Raw genomic sequence first — 27,894 nt, 5'->3', positions numbered from 1 at the left:
ACAGCTCTGTCCACATCAAACAGATTGAACAACTTGTCTACAAACACACCACATGCATTGAATTGGTCACTGCATCCTTAACTATCACGGAGCAGAAGTCAAAGCTTTCGCCCCACTGACAAAGGATCAGTTTACATGCTCACTTCACCCTCTCAGGCCCCACACCAAAGTAGAAGCAGTTAGCAGGATTAGCTTGTGTTAGTGACAGATGAAGTAGAACAGAAGGCTGAAAAGTGTAGGCTCTAATATTAAAAAAAGTCAAGGCCTTTTGTGAACACCTTCCAAGGTAATTCAGCCACTTCTAAAACTTCGAAAGTAAGAAAATGACTGGACCCTGCTCATGACCTCCACCTCAACTCGGGGTGCACCTCTCCAAAGCCCAGAGCAGCCAGCAGAGGTGCTCGCCCCCCGCCAGCTTGCCAGGAGGCCAAAGCCTCCAAAGGATCTCCCTTCTGCCCTACAGACCTGCTGGAGCAGCTGAGAGAAACAGGATATGGGCTCAGATTTAAAATCTCTAGGAAGAAAGCTCTCAAGACATAACACTGCAGATGCAAAGAATGTTTTATCCAGATCAGAGCTTCCACCAGGACATGTACCAATCTGAGCTGTCCTCTTTAACAAGGCAGAAAAGTTAAATATTTGGCATAAGTGACAAAACATACACTTGAGGGAAAAAATCCACTAAAGACACAGTTTTATGTCTGAAACTCAAAGACAGTAAGGAGGCACAAGGTATCTTTTTAAAACCATTAAAGGAACAATCTCCCTTCTTCTCTGAATTATCCTCCATACTGCCCTTCAAAACCTACCAGTGATTTCAGACTGTGTCTGTAATGTTTATATTTGCCCTTAGAATTATATCAAACTAGTTACACATTTTCCTTTTAACAAGAGTAGTCTACTTACTAGACAAAGTTTATCTGGGATCAATGCTTTCCTGATGTTTTAAGATCCAGTTACAATCCTTGTTAGAGTATCTTTTAATTCAACTACTTCAAGAACTTAAAAAACTGACTCCTGTTTTTTAAAAAAGCCTCAGAGTGTCTGTAATACTGGCAAATGGTATATGAAGGAAATCACCAATACTTTGCTAAAACCTTTATCTTTTAATGTCAACTTTGGTCTAAAGTTTTACATACAAAATGAATTAAAAGCCCTGGAAATAGCACTCCGTCAGTACAGCTGAACTAATTTCTCACTTCTCAAGTTGCTTGGCCAACTCCCACCTACTTAAACACTCAAAACCTAAGAGTAAATCCAATGTACCTAGTTGGATTTAGCTTAGCTGCTGAATTGCCAACTCTTAATTGTCAATGCTTAAAATGAAATCAGTATATCCACTGGCATAGTAGAATTAGCAGAGGGTGCCATACTAACCACAATTAGCTCATTTAAATTGGCTTTTCTTCAGTGCCATTTAAACCAGCCCTTACATCTTTCACTCATTCTTGTGGAAGAAACAGTTGTGCAAATTTCACACTGCTAACATGCTCAGAAGTCACATGCCATACCTCAGTTTAAATATTTAAATTCTTTTAAAGGCATTTAAAATCACGTGCACCAGGTGTGCCAACAATATGGCTGCCCAGTCTGCTGTCAGCTCTTTTCCCAGGGAAAACTGCTATTGGAAGATACTTGTGTAATATGCTTCAGTGTCTTCTCAGATAAACTAGAGAAAACACAGAATGTGTAACTGGCACTGCCATAGGCATGCCAAAAGCCAACCCCTGCTTCTAGTTTTTAGGCCTGCCATCTATATAACCTGCTGAATTGCAGTATTCATTTAACTACAGGGCCTACCACATCCCAGAGAAATGAGCCATAAGCAATTAAAAGACAGGAAAAAGACTTAGTAAATATGAAACAAAAGAAAAAAGAACACACATGTGCATGGAGAAGGAAAGCGCAGCATGCAAACCCCAAATGCCATCACCAAGGTACCCCCAACAACTGATGAGTCTCAGTGATTCTAAAATTCAGAAAACAACCTGCCATCACCATCAGTACCAGGCATTGCAAGATTGTAAGAGCTTATCCAGGCAAGCAAGGTTCAGAAGTTGTTTTAGCTGCCACCACAAGCAAGAATAAGATGTATCAGAAGAATATGTAATTTCAGACTGGTTAGTTATCATGGAAGTCTCATACTACTGAATAAAAACAGTAATAAAAATACTCTTCAGAGTTTAAAGGGAATACAGTCAGCTTAAAACATACAGAAAAACTGGCTAAACTAGTACAAAACATTCAAGATATTATTTGTACTTTATATCATTTTATGCAAGTCAAATTGTCAAACTTAGTCAACTTTCCTACTTATTTGTATGAATCATTCACATTACAAGAGCTGTGACAAAATTAAGAATATACATGTTTAACAGAAACTGATCTTGGCATAACACAGATATGATAAAAACAAAAAGAAAGCCCCTAGCTATGCCTCACATTAAAAGCCCAAAGGACTCTGGTTTTCATTACCTCAACTTTTTGTCTCTGACTAGTCTTTCCCCGCAATCTTGCTCCCCTTCACCTCCCGGCAGGGACTTTACATTAGAAATCCACTTTCATCCAAATAATTCCACCCATAAATTGCAATAGGAACAATTCAATTAGCTTACACTCAGTTTTAAGTTAGGAATATTGTAACAATCCTGCAGAGCTAAGCACAGGTTTTTTTCCTAAGAGCATCTACAATTCTTGCTTCAACTCAATGACAAGCCATGTTCAGAATCTCTATGAATTAGGTCCTTCAGAACTTAAAACTAAATTCAGCATTAGTTTATCAGTGGCATAATCATAATCTCAGAATACAACTTTGTTACTTACCAGATTAAATTAACTGTACAGCTTGCCTCTACTGAAGCCCCTTACGAGTAATATATGCATCTCCAGGCCATATAAAGAAATACCTGATGGACTGTAAATAACATCACACCATTTCTGCTAAATCCTTGGTGAAAGGGACCAATATTTCAAACAAGAGAACCATCTGAACAGGAGGCATTACCTATCCTGTCACTATCTATTTCATTTTGGAAATGTGAAGCTATACAGTTGAGAAGATTAACATATTGAGATCAAAAAGCAGGAAGAGTGTCAAATTTTCAGTTGCCAAACAGGAACAGTTTCCAGCTTCCTGAACACACAGAAATAGTCACATTGCCTCCAACTGCAAAGTGAATTCCCTAGAACGGCAGTGGATTTGGATATACTATATCCTCGGCTACTAGAAGCATGGCAAATATACCTTGAATTAAGCATGTTAATATTAATTGCAAAGTCAGTAAGTCAGCAATTGCATAGTGACACTGCAGGAGGAACACAGGCCTCAGCAGATCTATGGGTACAAAGAAATTATCAAGAGCTCAGAAGTAACCAACAGGATCTGCATCTGGAAAATTCCTAAAACTTTCTCCAAAAATCATGCATATATAAAGATTTCAAAGAGCCTTCCAAGATAGGAAGAAGCTAGAACCCATTGTTATCTTACTTCTGCTTGCTGTCTTTAGATGTCAGCAAAATTGTAGTGAAAGCTGACAGCTTGGTGCCTTTCTAGATCCTCGGATAAGTGTTACATGCACAAACAAGATTCATAACCACAAACCCTGCTCCCCTTATAGTTCTAACCTCATGATCAAACAGCATATATGTTACTTGAAATGGGGAAACACACACACACACAAACTCTAAGAACTATAGTACTACAAAGTTTTATTTACAATGGGAAAGGATTGGGCCTTATTTTTCTTAAAATCTAACCAATTCAGAACAGAAAAAGCATTTAATTCAAAAGTGTTACTGTCATTTGCAAAAGAGATAGAGCACTTCAGGTAAAGAATCACAAACATCTGCTAGGAGATATAAATTAGTAAAGTATCTTGATATGACAAAGCAAACAATTTAGATCCTAAAGGTAAACTTTATTTTGCATTGCAGATATTATTTGCTATAATTCACAGCTAAGAACACAGTCGGAGAAAAATCTTCTCAGGCTTGGAAGGTAACTGTTTTGTTCAATTCATAAAGAACACATTGTGAAGCATTTCTTACATATTGCAAATCCTATTAGTAAGTATTTTATGTGCAAGTATCAAGGTTTAAAATCTAAAGTGTTATTAGGGTTAAACAGTGGCAACGGCTTAAAGACTTTTGCTTTGTTTGAATCAACAATTATTGATTTCTCATTTTTTCTTGACAGAACAAACAAAATCTGCCCCAACCAAACTATACGTGCTAAATCAGCCAATAGAAATATGGCAACTTTTTTCTAGCTTCTAAGCCACTTCCCTGTTAGTTCTGCTTCTGACCCTGACAACAGAAAAATACGGCAGAGATGACTAAAGAGTAACATCTAGCAAGTTCAACAAATTTGCAGAGAGATTATGAGATGGAGACAGGCAGAAAAAGACAAAAAAGGGTAAAGTTAAAGTACATTGAAAAGGGAGATGAAACTGTGTCAAAACTGGAATGAAAGCCTTCCCCCTGCCAAAGAGTTCTAGAATCTAGATGCTTTCCAGAAGTAACATAGTACACAGAAGGCCAGCACTTCCAACACTAGTTTTCTTTTAAATCAAATGCTAACATATTTGAATTAACACATAAAAATACTAATAAATTAATATAAGTTATTAAAATAAACAGACTGTGGTTGAAAGAACAAAATTTGGTAAAATGTGGGCAATGTAATTTTCTCTGGCAAATAAAGTCCAACTTCTAGGCAATGAAAAATCTTAACAATAGTAAATTACCCCTATAAGCTGTGTGGCTGAATGAACAAAAGCTGTAAGTATAACAATTTGCATCAAGTCTCAGTTCTAATTTCCTGGGGAAAATCATAACCAATTCTCACAAAGTGCTCTCTCATAAATTTGCCAAAGTGTCCTACCCAGTCCACTTTGGTGCAGCAAAAAAGTAATTTTGAAAAAGATATTATTCAAGTTTGATTTTTCACATCAATACAAGCACACAGGGAAAGGAGGCTCACAATCTGTTTACACTCAAGTATGGAAGCGGAACCTAAACATTTCAGAGCAATTTGGAATGAGATCCTTGGCACTAAAGAATCTGCAAACCCACTGCTTTCACAGCATACCACCAGGATACAGAAGAGAGGCCAGAAGTGATGCTTCACATTTGCTAGAAACCTGAAGCGTGAGAGGATTCTTAGCAGACAGCCTACTCCGTGCAGTTATTTTCTACAAACTCAAAGAGCAATGAATTTAAATAAACTTAAAGGAAAGTAACTCCCAGAAACAAACATGTGAGTAATTCTAGTGATGCTAATAGACAATAAAAAGAAATAAATTTGCTGCCTTGCACATTGTGACTGTTTCACATGCAGCAAAATCACTCACCTCATCGTACTGTGAGTAAAAGAAGCCATTAATTTAAAAATAAGCAAACAAAAAAACCCCACAACCAAACCCAGAACCTCTTTGCTTGTAAAGTATGTGAAAGTGAAGATCTCTAACTTCCATTTCAAAAAAATGTATTACTTTTAAAGGATACGGTCTGTACCAGGGAACAACGTTCTTCCAGTCAACAGTTCAGCCATAATGCATCCCACTGACCAAATATCAACTGAACAAAATAAAATAAAAAACAAAACAACGTAATGCAGAAAAATACAGTCTCAATAGAGTCACCCTACCCAACAAGTACAAACAACTTTATCCTTAAATAGTCTTATGGCGTTGAAACAATCTGAGATAAGCTGCAAGCTAACTGAAACTGTTCAGTAGCTACATCATCTGAAACTTGTCCAAATAACAGAATACTAGATCAGGCAAATTCTCCTTCCAGAGCATAACATGCATTGAACACCAAAAAGCTGGGGAGGAATCTACACAGTCAAAGAGGAAGAAACCTGTTCAAGACAACTCTGAGGAATGAATTTGCATATGGCCTTACATACATTCTACCCAGCCAACCACCAACTATTATACTACAGATACAAGTCCATATACGTGCAAGAGGAAAAGAAGAACAAGTAGTGAAGTAGGAAATCAGAGCAGCACATTATTCTCTTTGATCCATATGCTCTCGTGTACAAGAACTATTCTCAGCATTTGCTTTTCTTCTCTGTGCCTGATCTGGAAGTACTGTAGGGAAGCACGGCGTGTTGCTGAGAAGATAACTGCAAACTGTGAGGAAGACAAAACTGTGAAGAAGTGGCTAAGAAGAGAGGAAAGGAAGGGAGATTTACATACTTTCTAGCATTTCTTCACACCATAACTCCAGACATTTTTCAGCATATTCCCAGCAGCTTCCTAGAAACACACCTTCTCCTCATCCAGATACATTCCATTCACTTACTTTAAAAACCACTGTGCTAGGAAAAATAGGGGGTAAGTGCTGACAATATTTTGCTGATTGCAATTTCAAAGGTTTGAGTTTAAAGAAGTCTTGTGAATGCTATCATAATGATTCTTAACTTACATCTGGTAGACTGTGGTTCAAATACTAGTACTATGCCTTCCTTCTTTCAATCACCCTTACTGAAGCATAATTATCATGACTGCCACCTTATGTGATCAAATGGAAAGGAGCATGTACAAAGGACAACCTCTTTTTTTCCACAATTCAGGAACTGAAAAGCCTTGTGTTAGTTAAATGCATTACCTGTCTGGTTGTAATGCATCCAGTTCAGCATGATCTCAGGAGCCCTGTACCACCGGGTAGCCACATACCCAGTCATCTCATCATCTGTGTGTCGGGCCAAGCCAAAATCCAGGATCTACAGAAGAGAAAAGACATCCACCAACTACTGCAGTAGAACAATGCAAACTAGTTAGAGCAAATAACTAGGCAGTTATTGGATTGGGTGGAGGACAGGTGGTGCAACTGCAAAAGTAGATTATGAAACTAAATTTCACAACTTGTTAAAAGAAACTAGCATAGAACAGGGTAGGACTCAATAATCAGAATTACATCTGGATATCTTGTCTCTAAAACAACTAAACCCAAACTAAAGCTGTTAACTCTTCACTTTCATTATGATTCATTAAAAACACAGGAACAGATACAGAAAAAACATCCTTACAGCCTCTTACAGATGGGAAGGACATTATCACTTTGGGCCACAAAAGTATTTCCATAAGGAATTATTTTGTCCCTTTAATTCCAAGGGACATCCACAAGGCATGCATTCAAATCACAGTCAAACCAATCAGACCTTCTGATTGCATTACCTTCAGCTCGCAGTCTTCATTTACAGCTAGGTTACTAGGTTTTAAATCCTAAAAAATTAAACATCAGCATTAACAGTGGTATATATGTTGTTTCACAAGTCTAACAGATAAAAAATGTAAATGCAGACAGAAAACAGATTTTAACTGGCTGTAAATATCAACTCTCCATACTCAGGAAAATTATTTTATCCCAGAGTCAACTATCTCTTCTGTGGTCCTCAGAGGTGTCACAAATAAGCAAAAATGCATAAAGGCTTAGTGCAACACCAGTGCTGTAGATGTATATTTAATAAATAGAGAACCTACTTCACAAAGACACAAGCCAAATATAGACAGGAACAGAAACTAAGGATCTTGACAAGCACTTCCCATGTTTAACCTTTTGACTGTTTAAGCAAAATAATTCTCGCAAAATTTCTTCTGGTTTCTAGAGGTGCTGCATTGCAAGATTCTGTGCTACATTTTTTAAAGACATTGGTTCAGTACAGGAAGCAATCTTAGGATGAATACTCACCCTGTGTATTATGTCAGCTGAATGAATGTACTGTAAGGCAAGATGACAAATTTTATATAACAGTCCAAGTAGCCTCCTTCTCATTTCTTCACTAGACATTACTGCCCTATCCCATCCCGCACAATTTAAATGCTATAGCTTTTCTGCAGAAGGAACCGAGTGTGTGTCTATGGGTTTCAGGTAGGCAGGTGTTTCACTTTGTCTCTCCTTAGGAACACCCAGGAGCACTGCCACCACAAGTGGAACACCACAAGTAAACAAAACTGAAGAAATGCAAGATTCATAGCCATAGTAGATTAGACAGAAGCATAGTTTGTAATTTTCCAGACTCGGCCCATAGGAATGTATGAAAATATCTTCTTAAATGATACATAACTTTACTGATACAGAGCTCCAAAGAGGTATGAAGTGAAAGAACAATAATAAAAGGTTATCCTATGATACATTAGGGAAGTTACAGAAGTCCCACTATGTACTCATATGAATCTCTGAGGATATGACATTCATCAAGAACTTCCACCTCCCACTGATGAGCTATCAACGTTCAGGTAGGACAGGTGCAAGTACCTTCAGGCCCCGAAGAATCTGGTATATGAGGAACTGCACATGGTCATCAGTGAGTTTCTGGCATTTCACAATGTTGTTCAGATCTGCTCCCATAAGGTGTGTCACCAAGTACCTATGAACAAAAGGAAACACGCAGGCTATGAAGCAATTGCTTCAACAGGATTAGGATAAAAATTCTCTATGAAGCTCCAGTAGCAGGGCTGACTGTCCCAAAGCATGTTGCTGAATGAAATATAGATCACAACACTTTAAATAACATAGCAGATTAGTACACCGATTCCTACAGCACTGGTCAAGAAAACACAAGTGAACAAGTTTGAAGAGTCCAGTAGTTTAGGATGTCCTACTATCTTGTGTGTTGGAACTCAGAATTGTTTGAGAATGATGGCAGACAAATTAAGGTGGCAAATATTTCTACAATCATCTGGGAGATGCAAGGAAGATACAAAAGATGTTTTGTTGCAGTCTTCAGAGAAGTTACCTACACATCATTGAATTCTTCTAGTGACTTGGCAGGGGTGAACACATCCAACAAGCCAATCACCTAGAAAGAAAATGGTAAAGTGAAAAAGCTGTGAAATACATTCATAGTATAACATGATACAGTTACTAAGATCCTTTGTGGAATAGAAAGTACTCATTCCAGTAGCTGTTTCATTTCCAACTACATGAATCATTCAGATGTAGACAAATTAGTATTCATACAAGATCAGAAACAAATGTTCCATTCTTGTGTTTTAAAAAAAAAAAAGGTTAAAAATATACAGCTGTCTTTTCACACCAGCCATCCACTTACAGAATCAAATGGGAGCCACAACAAAAGGCAGGTGTAAACACTGGTTTAGAATACCTTATTTCAAAAACCAACTAAAGCTTGTTCAGGAAATAAATAGATGACAGAAACAAAAAAAACCAACCACCAGACAAAACTGTTTGCTTCCTGCTCAATTCTTAGTTATACTGTTGCTTACATACTAAAATCAGAATTGGGAGACTATTATTTGTTTCACTTGTACTGAGTAATGGCTAGAAAAATTTGAGGATCTTTGAGCAATGAATAATAACAACTACACCAGAAAATAAGTCAGGAAAACAGCGCAATGCAGTGAGGACCCAATTTTCACAAACAACTGACAGCTTCCCACTGTCATTTGTATTTTCTACCCAAAGAGCAGCTACTCCACCTTTCATTTTACAGCTAAACTGTTCTATCAGTAGAGAGCAAAAGGACATGCATGTGTTACTTTGTGGAAAAGAAGAACTATACCTTATCCCATAATTATCTTCTAGGTCATTTACAGCATTTAAAAAAAAAAAAAATCCATCTGGTCAATAAAGTTTATTCTGTTTTTCACTGAAATGTGCTTTTAAACCTTATTTTCCTCTCTCAATAGCAAATAATATTTTATTTTATTAATATATGAGAGAAATAGACTAGTTCTCTTCATCCATCTCCAAAAAACTCCTCTTCCCTTTTCAAGTCAGCATCTCACTTGTCTTGGATACACAATCATCACGCACATTTCAGCAACTTCAATAATGGTTCAAGCATGCATACAACCAAGAGTTTGATTCCCGCATTCCCCTTCGCACCATCCTTTTTATCCCATTGTTTATACTTGTCAAGGATGTCACAGTCATTTAAGTAACCTTCAAGCAGAGAATTAAAGCCAAAATCTTTGGGGAGCCTAGACTATGTTTTTGGAAGAGAGCAAGTAGGTAGGAAGTAAAAGCTTTTGTCTAATCTATATTATACATTATAGTTTACATTTTATTGAGGAAACTGAAGAGAAAAAACACTTTCCTGCCTCTCTTGATACACATCACAGCAAATCCACTTCTAGAGAGATGACATCTTCAAACTGTAACATTCACATCCATCCTGCATAATAATTCTCGTGCTTACAGTTTCTTTCTCTGGTGAACTCTTCCGTAACAGTTTTTACGGAAAAATTCAACATTATCCACCCAGTTTAGCATGGAGAGGCAAAAACTGACTTTGCTACATAGACTTCAGGTTTTTTTCATTTATCACTTTTATCTTGCTACACTACAAAGCACAGTATCAAACCATCCATATCGGTCATCGAGTTTCACAAACACTAAATACAGTTATTCTGCAGCACATCACTGACTCACTTCTAAGGAAGTGTGAACACCAGCAGATTCAGAATCCAACTCCTAACCTTTTGCTTTCCCCTCCCAGCATTTTAGGATGTCACAGAGCTTATTAATTTCTTCATATGACAACAAACCCATTTGCTCTCCCATCTGCTCAGCGTTGTGCTTTATTCAAGCTAACAAGGCCTCCTGGAACTTGAAAATATAACGCAGACACACTTGAGTGCTCTGCAGGTCCATTTATTTGCTCAAGATCATAATGAACCAGACTAGATACAGGATATAGAAAACCATCCTATACTCAAGCCCCTTAAACCGCCATACCTTCCAGATTTGCTGGTGTGTTCTGTGCCACGTAAAACCAAGTGTTCTACTTCCGAACCGAGATCTGAATAGTCAAGACACTAGCACTAATAAGCCTGCCTGAACTGGCTCTGAACATCTCTGCATCTGCAGGATTTTTAAACCACAACCTAGATAAACTTCCCACAGATAGATGATGGTACGATAAACTGATAATAAATACTTCTATATATAAACAACTTCCTTTTATCTCTTACTCTTAAAGCTACATAGGCTCTTTGCAATACTAATCCAAAAATATTTATGAATGCCAGACACAAAACTGTTGCAGCACCAGTTACAATCTAATTTTCACTGTTTAACCTTATTAGCTTAGACAAAATGGATTGATATGCTGATTTGGGGGGGGGGGGAACAGATATTCAAAGCTTTTCTGTTTGGAGAATATCTCAGCTATCAGAGAAGGTCCAGAAAAAACTCCAGGGAATGGATATTAAGCAGGATCAAATGCTACCTCCTCTACTGTTGAGACAATGGTATCATACAGAGGCACTGAGGAAGAATTTTTGACAATAATACATATATGCATCAAAAGATCCAATTATGTTAGCCACACTAAAAACATCAAGATTTACGGGATATCAGACACTGACTGCGGTGGCTAGAAGCCACAACACACAACCACCACTGCCACAACAGAAGAAGTTCTGAACAGACCATCCAAGGAGAACCTTCCAACAAAATTATGCTTGTTTGGCTTTTTGTGCTAGGTTTGCCCAGCTCACTTCCAAAACAGTATTTCCCTTCTGCTAAGCTAGAGTTTGCCTGGACAAAAGAAATCAAGAGCCTTCCTGTCCTCTTGACATTCTGACAGCTCTACAGAGGGCAGGTTATGAGACTTTTTGCTCCATAGCATAGTTTTTGCTCCAAACAGCACGCAGTATAAATATGTTGGTGTGTTAATGCCACAAACAGACAGAACTGGTCAACCAACTGTTTTCTATACCAAATGGAGGTTATATAAAAAAAATAGTTCAACATAACATTTGTCACATCTTATTTTGTTTCTCTGTTGATTATTTAAGTGGATGGCTTGTATAAAAAGCCATCCAATTTCCACCTCCTCACCACCCCCTTTTTTCCTCCCCATTTTACCTACAGGAATCTAGTTAATATCTACTCCACACCCTTCTGACACAGGCAAACCAAAACAAACAAATACAAAAAACCCTCCACAAGACACTAAAAACAAACCTTGATATTTTATTTTTTAAAATAAATTCTTAACATAACAAAAACTACAGCTTACTACAGCAAGCTAGCAGGAGAATGTAAGCAACATCACCTGTGTTCTTAATTCTTAACACAGCATGAACCTGCTAAGCAGTAATTTCTAGATTATTCTAGGAAATATTAAGATTTTTTTTAAATACAAAATTGGTTACATCGGTTTGGTTATGTCAGTTTCGGGTTTTTTATCTGTGTGCTTTTCTACAATCATAATCCCTTGGACTACAGCAAGCTTTGTATTTAGTATCAGAAAAAATGTATGCAACAAGATCCTTAAATGCAATCATGATGGATGCTCACTGGATAGTCCAACCTTAGACCAACTTTTCATACCATCTCCTTCAACTTACATTTTCATGTTTCATGTGCTTAAGTAGCCGTAGCTCTCTGTAGGTCCTTTTGGCATGGATGATAGACTGAAATGGTCGGGACAGCTTCTTTACAGCCACACGCAACCCAGTTTTTGTGTCAAAGGCAGAACTACAACAAAGAGTAATCAAATTATCAAAATGAATTATTTATAAATGCCTTCAGATCCACACTTAGCAACTCCAGATAGCAGCTACCTGGACACTGAGTCACAGTCAATGACATTTCTCCATTTCTGCAGTGAAAATAATTTCTAGGTATCCTGGTCCACAATCTGCGCCCCCACCCAAAATCCCCACATCTTTACACAACTGTTGGTTTCTACAGAAAATGTTTAAAAGATGAGTCTTGTTCACACACTAAAGGGAATTTTTGTAGAAAAAAAGAAATGTTTATGAATTTTCTGTCTAAAAACAGTTCTGCTTGTAAACATAAATATGGCAATAAAAGTCTGGAGAGAGGAAGAGTACTTATAAATATTATCTGTATTCCTAAACATATTTTCATGCAACAGACTTCTTCATGAAATGCTATGCTCAAGATACTATCTTTTATGGTTTAAGTCCATACAAAAATCCAAGGTCTGTGCCTAGTAAAATCAACTATGATGGTTGTTAATCACAATTGAAGCTGAAATCAAACCTTTTTGGTAAATCACATCTAATCCTAAACTCCTGTTATACAAAAATGCATGTGAATAAGTGATATTTAGCTGTACATTACTAAAACTTGTCCCTTTAGCAGAAATTTACACATAAAGCCTGTACATATAAATAATGTTTCTTCTTGGAACCCATGAAGACTAACTCCACCCTATTTGGTAATTTCATATATACATAGATAGATATTTTGTAAAACCATCTTTTGAAGTCATATTACAACCTATTTATTTGTAATATTAAGAAGCAAAAGCCTGATACTTTTGAAACAACCAAAAATTTAACACATGAAGAACTATGTTAAATTTCTGATACACTGCATAAAATCTTCCTGAGCTTAGGGCTTATATGTGAGGAACTAAAGAAACATAGGTATTTAGCTGTGAACTAAATTACTCCTCTTTATTCTCTTCTTTGATGTTCTTATCTAAAACAGCTCTGGTTTGTCAAAAAGGAAGGAGGAAGAGAAAGAGAGGATGTGAAATCAAGGTCACACTTCATTCAAGATAACAAACAAGCGGAAAGTATGGAATGGAGAAAGTCAGAGAATGACAATGTTTATTTTCCTGCTGCATTTTGATTCAGGGTGAACTCCTGATTCCATTTAAAAGTGAGTATGCACTAGTTCTCGATAGACATCAAGTGAAAAGCAAAGCTATATATTTATAAAGCGTGAAGTATCTTAACTAACAGAAAGTTCAAAACCAGTCACAAACGTAGTCCTAGAACAAACCCACAACTGCATATACAACTCTTACCCTCCACCCCCGCTAAAGAAGCTATCTGTAGCTGTCATTTATTTTTAAAGCAACTAACTGGAATTAACTTGCAAAAAGACTCCTTATCACAAAGTTGCTCAGTTTCCAAGGAACTTGGTCTTCAAGGTTTATGAGAAATAGAAAACAAAATACAAGCTTGTTTCTACAAACAGCGATCCTTCCCCTAGGTCCTGCAAGAGAATGGAAAAACCCACAATGCATGATGGAAGAAGAGCATCTCCTTCTCTATAAAGGGACACCTGCATACACACAGTGGAAAGAGCTCTCTGGAAAAGATACAAAAATAGAGCTAGACAGACAATCACAGGAGCACCAAACTGCCATAGCTGAATTACTCAAGCTCCACCATACTGTCTCAAAGAATGCCCATTATCAACCACTTCCACACATGAGTTACCCTTTACACCTCACTCAGCCTGGGCAGACAAAAGAACCCATTAAGCATTCATTTTTTAATCTTGATTTCAAATGATCTTCAGCAAGTCTTCTTGATCACTGGAATACCAATATTTAAGCTGCAACACTTCATGAAACATAGAATCCAACTTTTTTTAAGCTTCACATACAAACATTTTGCAATATACAAACATACCTAATTCAGGCTGCAATTATATGACAATATTTTAATGATACTTAAGGTGTTTTCTAAGACTTAGAGCAAAAATAAGATTAGTCATCATAATTCAACACATGCAGTTGTGAATTAGTCATGAATCTTTACCAGCTTTCAAACATTTTGGGTACAAAAGGCAGCATACATCAGTATTTCTTTTGTCTTGAAGAGAAGGGGATCCCCTGCATACTAACCACCTTCACAGCTACATAGTCACATTTCTCTCTTGGTTTCCATAAGATTATCTTTAGAGTAGACTTCAGAACTACCAGACATAACATAAGCTGTTTCAGAGTCCAAAAGGAATTCAATTTCACATTATTTTTAATGGCATTTTTGGGGTTGTATCAAGTCATCATTCTGCTGTAGTAGATGTATAACCTCCAAGGAAAACTGCAATCAGCAGTACTGAGAAACTATTTAACCAGCACTATGACATTATGCACAAGCCCAGGAAAGACAATTTTGTATTACTGCACACTCACAATCTAGAGTTACTCTCAAAGTCAGAAGAATTGTAAGTTCAGTCACATTTGAGGCCTAAAGACAGAGTCCCTACAGATAAAGGCATGCTGAGTAATTCTCTGCCAATATAGATAACTGCCTAATGATTTTCACGAGTACAGAACACACAGCTACAGAACAGCTGTCATGTTGGAGAACATTTTAAGGAACACTAAGCTGGCTTTCATCACAGACTTAAAACAGCTGCATTACACTGATCATATTTCAGCTAAAAAAGCCCAATTCAGAAAAAATTGCACGATCCACAGTTTTAAGTCCCTTTTAAAACAAGGTCAGCACAAATTCAGAATTTATCACAGCTTCCACATTTTTTAACCTCTTACATAGTATTACACTATGGCACACTAACTGCATCCACTTCACCCTAAGTGAGCTAAAACTACAATTCTGAGCTAACCTCTACTGAATTCAGAACGTAAGAGCCAGAATAAAACAATTATTTCAGAGAACTTATCCACTGATTCAGCTTGTATCTTCTTAGAAGTAGCATTTGAAGTAGCCTGAGGAACTGAAGTACATGCAAAATTACTTGACTCCAATTTATCTGAACATTAGATAATCCAAATGTTAATTTTTGTGTAAAGACTATTTTGCTAAATAGTATGCTGCTCATCGCTAGCAGCTATGTAAATACCCAAGCTCTTCAGTGGCACCTTCGGAATTAATTTATGCACCCCTAGTTATAGACAGAAAAAACACAATTCTTAGTACCTGACAGCTTATCATTAACACCAGCCACTTTTGAGTTCAGTCTATACATGCATTTCAATCAGTTACCCACCCAACATACTATAAAAAGTTGTAAATCTTACTCCTCCTCTGCTATGTTGGCTTCTGCTTCTAAGAAAGTTGCAATAAAAATCTCCCTATAGGACAGACATGCTTACACTAATTTCATTTCTTAATATACAAAGCTCCCATGAAGTTCACACTACTTGCCTTCGCTTTCAGAACTCTGCTCACCGCTTTTCTGTGCATGCCCATCTCCAACTCAATCCCCCTTCCTCACACGCGTGCTGCTAATCCTACCTGTACGGCTGCTTCATCCCACTCAGTTTTACAGTTCTCTTCATATCACTCCTCACATATTTACCACACTTTACTGGAGAAGCAGGCACCTGTCCCTCCAAGTGCATACATACTTTGGAGGCACTTGCATGCTTTGATAAGGGATTAGTAAGGCTAAAAGACACACATTGGTTAAAAAAAAAAAAAAAAAAAAATCCACAGAGGAACTGTTACTACAAAGGTGATATTTAGTGTTGTTACTTCGTTTCCTCTGGAGCCTAATGTTTTAAAATTTCTTAAATCCATAGTGTTTCTCTGTTAGTTTAAAAAGAGGGGAACTATGTCAGTATCTTCGTAATATCCACGAAATTCAGAGTCAGTGTTGGTACAACTGTGGGTTGAAATAGGAAGAAAGCACAAGTTTTGGACAGGCTATATAATCTGACAGTCTACAAACAAAAAAAGCTAAAAAACTCTTATGCAAGATTCTGAGGAAGAGGAAGTCTTGGCTGTTCAATTCCTTTCCAAATTAAATAGGGCAATAGAGATAGCCTGCAAAGCAATTAAACCAAACCCCTTCTTTTACAAAGGTATGGATACAACGCACAAAGAACTGCTGCAAATAATACAACAATGAAGTAAACTCCTAAGAGTATACCGAGTCTGCCTTCACAGCATTTTAGAAACTGATGGCAAAGATAGTCAAAACACCTCATTGCTTAGCTTAGAGCTGGCTGAACTAATGCCGTTTGCTGAGACTTCCCTCCAGCACACACAAGAAACGAAGCGATCCTCCAGCTAAACTGTGATTCACCAATTGATCCCATCTCCATTCAGCAACTTCCCACTGCAAGATGCTGCATTACCTAGGCCCCTTTCCTCCTTACATGAAGTATTACAAGACTGATACTTCAGGAACCCGCATGTTTTAGTGTAGACCTGGTTACAAAATCCTTTTCATGCAAAACACTATGTTGTACGAATATACAAAACTATTGTGAGAATAAATGAAATAGCATTTCACACAACAGATGTCAGCAATTGTTACATGACTTAGTAATGATCAATCTGAGGATACATATCGACGTTTCTCGAAGTTTTGGAACTGAATCCCTACTTGCACCTCCACATACTTCCAGCTTCTAAAAAACAGATCCTGAAAAATACCCAAGCTGGCCATTTGAACATCATTCTTCCAAGATTGCACACAATACTTCAGAGAACACTGGAATATTTGCTCTAACTTTAAGCACATGCCTCAGGTGACTTAAGCTGCCTGCAGAAAATGCCTCCCTCTCTCCATCCACTGACTACAAATAAAGTCAGGTTCTTAAATTAGGGTGTTCCAAGTCATACTCACATTAGACATTTAAAGGAGCCTACAGTAGACAGCTCCATAGTCTAAATAATTAATCTGCTGGCTTAATTCTTTCCTTTTTTATTCATTTTTCCCCCACTTTCTAGAAATTCCTCATTTTTAAATGCCTCATCTTGACAACTAAATAAACAACAGAGCATTTTATTACATTCTAATATAATAATGCAGTAGACATACACAGAAGTACATTTAACCATTCAGTTTAAGGGTGGTTAAAACCCCACAATTTACTATGCTAACACATAGGTACACCAAACTCAGTGTCTCATATGAAACCAGGTAACTTTTTAATGGGCAGAAAAATCTCTAAAGGGACAGAGAGCAGAACAAGTCATTGCAGGCATATCCTCAATACTATGCATCACCATTTGCAGCTTAATAAGATTACCTATATATGCAAGGGGTTTTGTTTGTTGTTTTTGTTTTGTTTTTTTAAGTGACATACTTCCCATACCACTAGTCTTTGTGAACTGTATCTTTTCTGAAACATACTTCTAGAAGAACATACAGGAAACCATTAACATGGACTGAAAAGAGATTCATGTGCCACACGTCTGAGATTGCTTCCAATACAAAACTGTTTCATCTGATCTGAACAGTTGCACAATCATTGAAAGTTTTGACACAGCAAAAACAGGAAATTCATGATGCAAACTCTTTAGTTATTGGTTGTGAAAACAAACTTTGGAAGTATTACAGGCACAATGGAGATTGTGGGAGGGGGAAAACAGAAGAGGAATGGGCTAGATGGTGCAGGGTCAATCTTAAAAATACAACGCACAAGGCATTGGGCGAATTCATTTCCTATTACATTCGGGGAGTTATGTAACTCTGTGGCACTTACAGGGGTATTTATCAGCTATGGCAGCAAGGCCCTTCCTTCACCAGAACTTTACCCTTCTATTTTAAAAAACCTTGGCAAGTACATTGTTTAATCTTGCTACTAGAACTGACCAGCCTTTGTCTTTTATGAAGCATAAGTATTTGCATACTTGAGGCACAGAAGTTTTAAGAAATGCATGTTATTTAAGCTGAACTTACTAAAAATTTTATAACAATAGTTTAAGAACAGCTCAGAACTTTATTTAACACTGCAGCACATGCAAAGCAACTCCTTTTCTTTACTAGAGTGCAGTATGCATCCCTCCTTATGATACAACATAAATGATAATCATCATATAAATTTGCATATTATGTTAATGAAAAAATATGCACGCCTGCTCAAATACAGCAGCAGAGCAGATGTGTAATCATCATGCACCCATATTTGAAAATTCTGATCACACTCTGACAGAGCCAAAGAACAGAGAATAAAAACCGTATGTTCGTGTGGAAGACATTTCTTAATAAAAGGACACAGTAACCTGTGAACACTTTTATACAGCACTACTATAGGACTGCTGAAGCCTAGATGTAAAACTGATTCCAACACAACCTTGTGTTTAAGATTAAACAAAGCATGCAACCCAGTTCATTTATATTTAATGATCCAACATACTTTCAGCAGAGAAACTACAAATTAAGGAAGTACTGTATTTTGCACATGTAACCTGTCATATGTTTTGTTCCTATTAGGTAAGCATTAAAAACTAAACTCTTATCTTCAAGCTCTCTGTATTTCTGCAGGTCTCATACCAGGACTTTACTCTCCCAGGTTGTGCATACTGCAGTAATTCTGTCATTCTACAGCAATAAAACAAGTTTTCCTGTGTTGATCTACTATTGCCAAGAAAACATCGGTACTTGTAAACCCAGTTACAAGTCAGGGATGCAAAAACAGTCCTCGCAGCCTTCCCTCTACCCTCCCTGCCCATCAGCAGATTCCAGTTAAAAATACAATTGCCTCAAATATAATCTATCCTTCAGATCCAGGAAGAAACTGGGACAAGAGCTGCCAGGCCCTCAGCTCTGCAAAGCCAGCTACGGGGGACTTGCCAGCCTCCATCCCCCTCCACCCCCCACCTACTAACTGCAAGAAGGCACGGTGAAATATGTCTATATGAGATCATTCGGGGGAGGGTGGGGGGGTGGGGTTGGGACATGATTATCTTCCCCTGCAAAAATGTTTTAGTGCCACCTGCCATGTGGTGCAATCCCCGACGCATTCCAGAGACAGGACTGCGGCTTCCCGGCAGTACCGCTCTTAAACCGGGAGGAAAAATGTTTCTTGCAGAACTGGTAAAAAGCTGGGGGAGAGGAACCCCCGGAGGACAAGCGAGCCCCGCTCTCCTCCTCCCTCCGCTTCCCGCGGTGACCGCCCTGCACGCATCCCGCCGCGGCTCCCCACAAGCCGAGGCAGGTTTCCAGGCGGAGAGCCCGGGCAGGAGCCGAAGGGGTGGGCAGCAACCGGACGCGACCCCCCCCTCCCCGCCCCGCACACACACACACGCACGGCCCCGGTCCCCTCCCAGCACTCACCAGACGGAGCCGTAGGCCCCGGAGCCGACCGGGGAGAGGTTCTGGTAGCGCTCGGGCACCTCCCACACCGTCTTGTTCAGCTCCTGCCGGTAGAACTTGGGCCGCTCCTGAGACATCTCGGCTCCGGAGCCCGCCCCGCCCGGCCCGGCGGGAGGGGGAGGCTCTGCCCGCGGCTGCAGCACTACCACCACCACCACCACCGCCGCCGCCGCCGCCACCTCCTCTTCCAGCAGCAGCAGCAGCAGCAGCGGCGGCTTCTTCCTTCCTCCTCTCCCCTCCCCGCCTCGCTTCTCCCGCGGGCGGGGGCGGCCCCGCAACAGCAACGCCCTCGCCGCCGCCGTCCCCTCACGCCGCCGCCCGCTGGCCGCCGCCGCCGCCGCCGCCCCGCCCGCTCGCGCGCGCCCCCTCGCGCGGCCGGTTGCGCTCCCCTCCCGCCTTCACCTCACCGCAGGGGGCGGGCGGCGCTGACAGCGGGGCGCTGGGGGCCCTGTCACCGCCTTCTCTCCCTCCCCTCCACACACACACCCCCCTCCCTTCTCTCCCGGCTCCCTCCGTCCCTCCCCCGGATAGCGAAGGGCGGGATAGCCCCGTGAGGTGAGGTGAGGCGAGGTGAAGAGAGGCGCGGCGGGGGAGGGTCGTCCAGCCGGCAGCGGGCGGGGCGGCGGTGTGGGGAGACACTCCCGTCGCAGGTAGGACGGCGCAGGCGACGCCACAGCCGCTGCCTCTGCTCCGCCCCAAGCGGCACAGACCGAACTCCCCGCCCTCACACACACTGCCCCCCCACCCCCCCCCCCGCCCCGGCCCAGCCGCCGCGACGGCGGAGCCCAATCGTTCGTCACGATTGCTCTCGCGAGAGCTGAGGCGCCGAAGGCAGAGATGACCCAATATGGAACCAGCGCGGCCACCTCTCGCGAGAGCTGCCCCGCGGGGAGGCGCCTCCGGGGAGCGGAGCGTGGGGCAGCGCCTTGTGGGGTATTGCACGGCTTGCAGGGTCGCGGTGTGAGCGTTCTACGGCGCAAATAAGCCAAAATTCGGGAATTGCTGCCCTTTTTTCGCCTTTTCACGAACCCTGCTTGGCTTTCCTGCGGAGCCTCCCTTAGGGTGTGCTTTAGGTGAAAAAGAAAAGGAAAATAGATGAAAAAAAACTTAACCTAAGGCAGCACTAATGCAGGGTAACCTGTCAGGGTCACTGGTGTTCACACTTTGTTCCCTTCCAGGGGCTTCAAGCCAGGAACGATGGGGAGAGCTAAGCTCTCCCTGTCCAGATTTCCCACTGTCCTGATCTTTCTCTGTGTGTTTGGAGAATAAACTATTTCTCAATACTGCAATAGGCCTTGCAATATCAAAGATATGTATGTGCTTGCTTTCAAGTACATGCCTAAGACTCAATGAAGTCATTAAGTGCTGCAGGTTAAGCATGTTTTGGAGTAAAGCCCATGGTGTCTTAACCAGGTAGTAAGTACAGAATGTCACAGCAAATAACGTTAGGGATTTGTGTTTAAGGCCACTTAGCTTTTGATCTCAAGTTTGAGGAAGATGAGTCTCGTTAGCAGTACTATCCAGGACAGACACATTTGGAATGGGATATGGAAGCCTGCTTTTAAAACATTTGGCTTCCCACGTCAAAACCCTTCTCTACACAGCGTAACAGAGTGGGACCCTGTCCTCTGCTGCTGTGAGTCATCACTGAAGTCCAAATAACACGGGTGAGCAGCTGAAGGTTACCACTGCTTGCATCTAAAAAGTAACTACTTTTTAGCGTGCTGGGGTTTTTAATGCCTTTGATTTGCAAACTCTAGCTTCTTGCTAGTTTTGCTTGTTGTATTACTTTGCCTTGAAAAGAGGTGATTGTGCTCAAAGATGTTAGAAACAGCTAAGGCTTCAAAAGCTTGCACTGGGTATGAAAAGCTAATGAACAAAATGGCTCTTAAACTCATCTGTGGAAGACCTTGATTTATCTCCTCTGTAAAAAGAAGAAGAAACTGTGCCCTAGGGATGGAGTGTGTTTGAAACTTGCCTACTATTATCTCTCTCTGTGGTTTAGAAGGACTGGGGCATGTGTACATGTTGGTAGATATGTCTCACAAGACAGTAAATACTGTGCTGGAGTCCCTGTTGCTGTATCAGAAGTAGCAGATCTCAGTCATGCAAAGCACTAGACCTGTACAAACTGATCGTGGCGGTTCAGGAAAGGAAATATGAGGAGAAAACTTAAATCCCAATGAATTTTTTTGCAGGTTTTGATACTTTAAACTTGGATTGCATTCTAAATACACTCTCAACTGCTCACTCACGGCCATTTTATACTTCCTCTTTTCTTTCTTTGTTCTGCCCGTAGCAAAAAAATATGTTCCTACATGTCACCACCCTTCTTAAATGTACTTTCACTTGGTAACTCTGGATTTGAATTTTTTTTTCTGCCTCAGCTGTCAGTATGAGAACTTGTCTTAGATCTGTTCTTGCACTGGACCTTTACTTACTCAGTATTCACTCTGGGAACTCACATCTTACCTACTCTGAGTGATAGTGATTGAATTCAGATCCCCTTCCTGATAATAAAATACTGAGGAATGCGAGTCAGACATTTTGGGGATTTAAAAACCTGAATGGTATCAGATACCAATTTTATACAGCAAGTTGCGGCATTTGTACAGCCTCATATTTAGCTGCTCTCTGTGTGATTCAGACTAAGCTTTTTTCCTCCAGGATTGGAAACAAGGAGAATTCAAACTGTTTCCTCAGCTGTGGTAGGTTTATGGAGAGGGACTGTATTTAGTTCCCTAAACACAGGCCTGCATTTGGGATCACAAAATGGAGGGATTCCAGGCTGGTCTTTCCTACTGAGTAGGAACAAGACAAGTTCCAGAAGGACACAGTGTTCCTACAACTGATTTGGCAATTGATTTCTTTGATCCCAAGAGCAGCATATCTTTCATGGATTTAATTCTCCAGAGCCTTGCTTAACCCTGCTGTAACTACTGGCTTCACAGGAATGATGTTGGGATAGACTGATCACGTATCATGCTTTTTGGTTTGGTTTTAGTAGATACTTTAGTCAGTGACCCTGTTTCTTTCTTCCAGTCTCACTACCAAGAAAGAGAGCGTTCATTATGGTCTCCAGCATTTGCTGTTCCTCTGTTTTTGACTGACTGTGGTCAGAAGGAAAACATGGCACTTGAGAAGGATACTGTTGGTACTTACAGGCAACCAGCAGCTCACAGGGTCCAAAGAGAAATACAGACTGAGGAGCACTTCCAGGCATACTTTGAAAGAAAACTGTCCTCCACCTTGGGTGGAGCACTACAGATGCCTCGGGAGAACAGACGGCTACAGTGCAGGTGAGTTCTATGCCAGGAATATATCAGGTGTAAAGAAACTTAAGGACACTCTTCAAGCCCAAGTGTAAAAAGGGTGCTAACTTTTCCACAGCTGGTAATTAAAATGCTGAACTGCACTGGTTGATAACCAAAGCAGAACACCCACTTACAGCAACTTGGCACCTGAAGCGTGCAAGATCAGTTTAGTGCTGCACTACCGAAGTTGCTATTTGCAATCTGCAAAAGTGTCTGTTCACTTCAAGACTATGATAGTGTGAGGGATATATGCACTGTAAAGAGAAACTGCCAATAGTTATAGTTCCCTGCAGTGTTTACCTCAGCCCAGCTGTCAGACACAGGCTTTCATTTGCTTTTTTCTGATTTGTGCCTTTTGATACTTTTATTTCTTAAATTTCAGGAGGCTTTTTCTGTTCCCTCTTAGCTGGGCACATGGAAAGTTGCATAATGGTATGACTGAGATTGACTGATCTGCTTTGGTGTTATTTTGGATCTATGTTCCTGTGTTCTTTGGGAAGAATTGGTGAGGCTAGGGTACTGATAAAGCATTAATGCTTCCACAGCCTCGTTTTCCTGCCTACCAAAATTCTCTTTTGGGCATTATACTGGGAGTAGAAGCATCTCTTCTGCCAGAGGAGCTGTGCAGGCTGCAGGCTCACCAGAAGGCAGTCTTTGTTGGCAGCATAGGAGAATTCCTGATGTTCTTCCAGCTAGGCAAATATAATAAAAAATAGGAAGTCCATTCATCAGCTTGCCTTTTAGTTTTGTTTGACTATGAATATCTCAGTTTTCTTTCTGAATCTCTTTTTGGATCCAGGGTGGACTGTCAATGGTTATGGCTGTGTCTACTCTACAAAGTCCCACTAAGAAAGTAAATACAAAGTCTCTGATTCATCATTTATCTGGGCTTTGTTTCAGCATGTATAGTGAATGTATACTGAAACTTAAACTGTTGTTTTGAGACCACGGCAGGACTTGAGACTCAAGTCTAGCTTTGGGTGAGGTTCCACAAGGTGTGGTGAGCTAATCTAACAGCTTGCTGCTGCCAGAAGGGACAGGACCACACAGGGAAAGGAAAGTAGGGGAGCCAGACCTCTCTCTGTATAACTAGCTCTTACATCAGCTCAGCTATGTGTGGGACTGCAGCCTAAAACTATGGGTCACGTCTAACTTATGCTGCTGTAAAGTAATTTCCTGGTGATAAGTGAAGGCAAATGGAGCCATAGTTTCAGTTGCTATTGTGTTTTCTAGTTTTCATTCACCATGAAGACTTGTCATCAAGTAGTAAGATCCTTAAATTGTGCAATAGCCTTCTGTCCCAGCGCTGTCATTTTATATATTTAAAAAAAAAAAAAAGCAAGAAGGAGATTGGATGAAGTTCTGGAATCGGAGAAGCAAAATCACTTGATGGAAGGGGTTGAATTGTATATAATTATGACATGATCTAGAGTTAACAGTCTGTCCACCCAGAAACACCTGGTGCAATAAAATAAGTTGTGCCCAGAGATCAAAGGGAGAATTTTGCTCTAAAGTCATAGATAATATTATTGGAAGCTTTATCATTGCACTTGATGTTTAATAAGGAAATCTCTTTATTCCCTCCCCCAACTCATTGTCTAAGAACTGTATCTGCCTTCTTCCTCATACTCTTTTCCCTGTTTCTTTTCCACTTCCCTATCTCATGTGTTTTCTCTGTTCTCCATTTTGTCTCATTTTTTCTTCATTTATCCACTTGTCAGCCCAGTGTGTAGTCACCTTGGGCAATAAAATGATGGAAGGAGACTCAACTCTGTAATGTTAACTGGGGTCAGTTCCCGCAGCCACTGTTCAAGGCTGCCAGAAGCCTTGGGCAGACACTACATCACTTGTATTTGGTTTGTAAGTAGAAAATCACCAACATTGCCAGGGGATTAAAAAGGGGAAGAAGGAGCACAGGGCCGTGTGTTTAGTCAGAGTTTACCTACTGGAGATTCTGATTCAAAAACATATACACAAAATAATCATGTAGGTCAAGTCTTGCTTGCATCCCCTTATTAAATAATGTAATACAGGAAACATTTGACTGGTTTTGGAGAGGTGGGATAGGCTTGCCTATTTTTGCCCCCCAGATGTAGTGTTTGTTTTTCTTCTAGCTCAGAATAGAAGAAATCAAAATACCATCTCCTATTTTTCTGCAGTGGTAATGAGGTCAAGTAATTGATGCATCTAGCGCTCTGGGCTCCAGCGCTGACAGGCTATCACATACATGGCACACAGAGTATTTGCGATTCATCTGAATGGCATGCAAAGGCATGGGGGTGCCCATGTAGGATTCATGTTATATGCCAGCTGGATCTGCAGAAGGCTAACACCTGTGTGGGTTCACAGTACTTGGTGCCTGCAGCGAGCTAACCGTAGCAGTGTGGCTTCTGTGCCTGCAGAGCATGAGGCCATGCAAAAGTGCTGCAGAGATGGAGATTGTAAAAGCCATTGCATATAACTTAGCTTATCTGATTCTTTTCAGCTTCTCCTGGGGAAGGTTCAGAAAGATCACACTCAAGATGTTCCCTATCCTGAACTGGCTGTTTTCATATCGGTTCAGAGAATGGATCTTGAGGGATCTACATGCAGGCCTAAGTGTTGGGATGTTTCAGATTCCTCAAGGTAGGCAGAGAGAAAAAAACACTCTAGCTTTCTTTTGTATATCATGCTTTTCCTAATCTATCCATCTCCTGTGTGTGTTTCTGTTCTTTCTAATGTCATCAGGTTATACAGGAACTTTAACCTTAGAAGTTCCTTAAATCATTAACCTATTTGTTTGCATATTTGCAGGAGAACTTATTTTCTATAATCAGATGTTACATGGTGTAATTTCAAGGACAGGACACTACTTTTTTCATAAAGTTTCCCTCAAACTAACTCAAAATATAGACTTACCAGCAGCATTTTCCTATATTGCAAACAAAATAATATGGTCTTTTAAATCCACCTTGCAAAATCAGGTCTGTTAGATACCCACATGCATAGCCACCCCACTAGTAGGTGGCCTAAACAAAGAGTTGTTCTGGTTCTTTGTCTAATTTATAGTTAGCAAGGGCCCATGTCATAAAACAACATTGGCTTTTGTCACTAACTGGCCTGGCTTTATCAGGTCCTGAATTCCCTAAAAAAAAACAGACTGTGGGAGTTGAATGCCCATCTTGCTCACTGATTTGGCATATTTAGGCCCAAACTGGAAAGTGGCAGGTAGTGTAAGCAAGACCAGCGCTCACGCTGCCCATGTGTGGTGATTCTGTGAATATATAAAATGGGATTTTCATAAGGGTTGGCAGGTTTTCATCAGCAAAATTTTACTTTAAAATAGTAACCAAAGACAGAGAGCCTTCCCAATTTACTTGACTTTAGAAACAGATTTTTGCTTTCCAGGTCTCTTGGGAGTTTGGCTGACCAGGTTACCTCTGCCAAATATCAATGGCTTCCTTTCTGCATTCTGCTGCTCGATGACATATGTTATATTTGGGACTTCTCATCATATCTCAATTGGTAAGGTTTATTTTGTACTGTGAAATGTTTCTACAGGACTTAGAGATTATGTTCAATGCTGCTTCAAAAAACTGGCAAGATGTCCTATTCTGTTTCATCTAATACACAGATGTTATTTAGGTGAGAATCCAGACACCCAGATTCTCAGTTCATTGTTGTTCCGCTTCTGCAGCTGATCTGTGGTGAGAATTTCACCAAGTCAGTCAAGTTTCAGCTGCGAAGTCATTTGTATGCCTGAGGACATGAGCTATCACAGACACCAGTGCAAAGGAGACTCATGGAGTCATGGAGGCGTCTCCTACGTAAAGTAAAGGACCAGTGCAAGCTGCTTCACATTTACCCCCAGGATGTTACCGTGAATCATGACTTGGCTCCTGATCTTCTTCATGATCTTCTACATGCAGTTTCTTGCCATGACTGAACTGTTGATGGGTTTACATTCTTAATTTGTTCAAAAGCTAGATTATTAAAATGCTGTTTACATGTGCAAAGGCCCTTCACATTATCATAATGAGTGGGTATGTGGAGCTCTGGCCTCTTAGGTAAATTGGCAGTTCTTTCTCTGACTGACTATGTTTTTCAGCCTTTCTGGCAGCTTATTGCAATGCATCCATTTTTTGTGCTTTACATTAAAATCTTTTTGTTGTGCATCTGACCAGCTGAAGACTTCACTTGTAAAATGGTAGGAAACTGAAATTTTCAGACAGGACTTTGGAAATTTTAGGTACTTACTCAGAAGCTATAAAAAATTATTATATATGTGGATTATATATATGAATGAAAATAGACTGTCTCAAACTGCACAGACTGATGGTGGAGGGAAGAGATGGATGTGTGGTTTTAAGATATTCTTTGTTGCAACATCTCACACAGTTCCATTTTCTGTTCTCTATTCTGTTGGTTCCAGGTTCATTCAGTATCCTAAATATGATGGTGACAAACATTCTGAAGACTGTTAATTTCAACCAAACATTGTCCTCTAATGGTTCACTGGACAACTTCTCAGACCCTACATTTATGAAAGATTACATGGAGGCCTTGACACTTACCGTATCAATAACATTTTTGACTGGCATCATTCAGGTAGAAGATGAATCTGTTTTATACTGTTAATGACATATCCTTACGTGCATTCTTCATACAGATATAAGTATTGGTACTGCTTGCATATTCTTACCACAAATACTAAGCTTGGCACATTTGAATACATGTGTTGTGCAAAGTGGGACATGAAGGTCTGTCTCTTCCTCTCATGCTGTCTGAAAAAGATATGATAGGTTAAGATTCATGTGTCCGTGATTAATAT

General features: G+C 40.0%; 2 protein-coding genes across 6 annotated transcripts in view; one reads left to right on the top strand and one right to left on the bottom strand.

Moving 5' to 3' along the window:
• MAPK14 (mitogen-activated protein kinase 14) overlaps positions 1-20,036 on the bottom strand; it is a 26,467-nt gene extending 6,431 nt beyond the window's left edge. Inside the window, exons 1-8 of one of the 2 annotated variants that reach the window (XM_075055553.1) lie at positions 19,732-20,036; positions 12,333-12,462; positions 8,754-8,812; positions 8,269-8,380; positions 7,702-7,731; positions 7,188-7,235; positions 6,619-6,733; positions 5,506-5,577 (exon numbers count right to left, since the gene is read on the bottom strand). In XM_075055553.1, coding sequence (XP_074911654.1) covers positions 5,506-5,577; positions 6,619-6,733; positions 7,188-7,235; positions 7,702-7,731; positions 8,269-8,380; positions 8,754-8,812; positions 12,333-12,462; positions 19,732-19,847 — 682 coding nt within the window. In that variant the 5' untranslated portion in view covers positions 19,848-20,036. The remainder of the gene's footprint in view (positions 1-5,505; positions 5,578-6,618; positions 6,734-7,187; positions 7,236-7,701; positions 7,732-8,268; positions 8,381-8,753; positions 8,813-12,332; positions 12,463-19,731) is intronic. The other variant, XM_075055552.1, reaches the window with a different exon arrangement.
• SLC26A8 (solute carrier family 26 member 8) overlaps positions 19,433-27,894 on the top strand; it is a 23,019-nt gene continuing 14,557 nt past the window's right edge. Inside the window, exons 1-5 of one of the 4 annotated variants that reach the window (XM_075055543.1) lie at positions 19,433-19,648; positions 22,813-23,069; positions 25,570-25,709; positions 26,472-26,588; positions 27,496-27,671. In XM_075055543.1, the coding sequence (XP_074911644.1) occupies positions 22,900-23,069; positions 25,570-25,709; positions 26,472-26,588; positions 27,496-27,671 (603 nt within the window). In that variant the 5' untranslated portion in view covers positions 19,433-19,648; positions 22,813-22,899. Of the gene's footprint in view, positions 19,649-20,264; positions 20,326-20,696; positions 20,729-22,812; positions 23,070-25,569; positions 25,710-26,456; positions 26,589-27,495; positions 27,672-27,894 lie in introns of those variants that run through there. The other 3 variants (XM_075055544.1, XM_075055546.1, XM_075055545.1) reach the window with 3 other exon arrangements.

Source organism: Buteo buteo, chromosome 23 (assembly GCF_964188355.1).
Source record: "Buteo buteo chromosome 23, bButBut1.hap1.1, whole genome shotgun sequence".
Taxonomy (NCBI): domain Eukaryota; kingdom Metazoa; phylum Chordata; class Aves; order Accipitriformes; family Accipitridae; genus Buteo; species Buteo buteo.
This window is presented reverse-complemented; position numbering and strand designations above follow the sequence as displayed.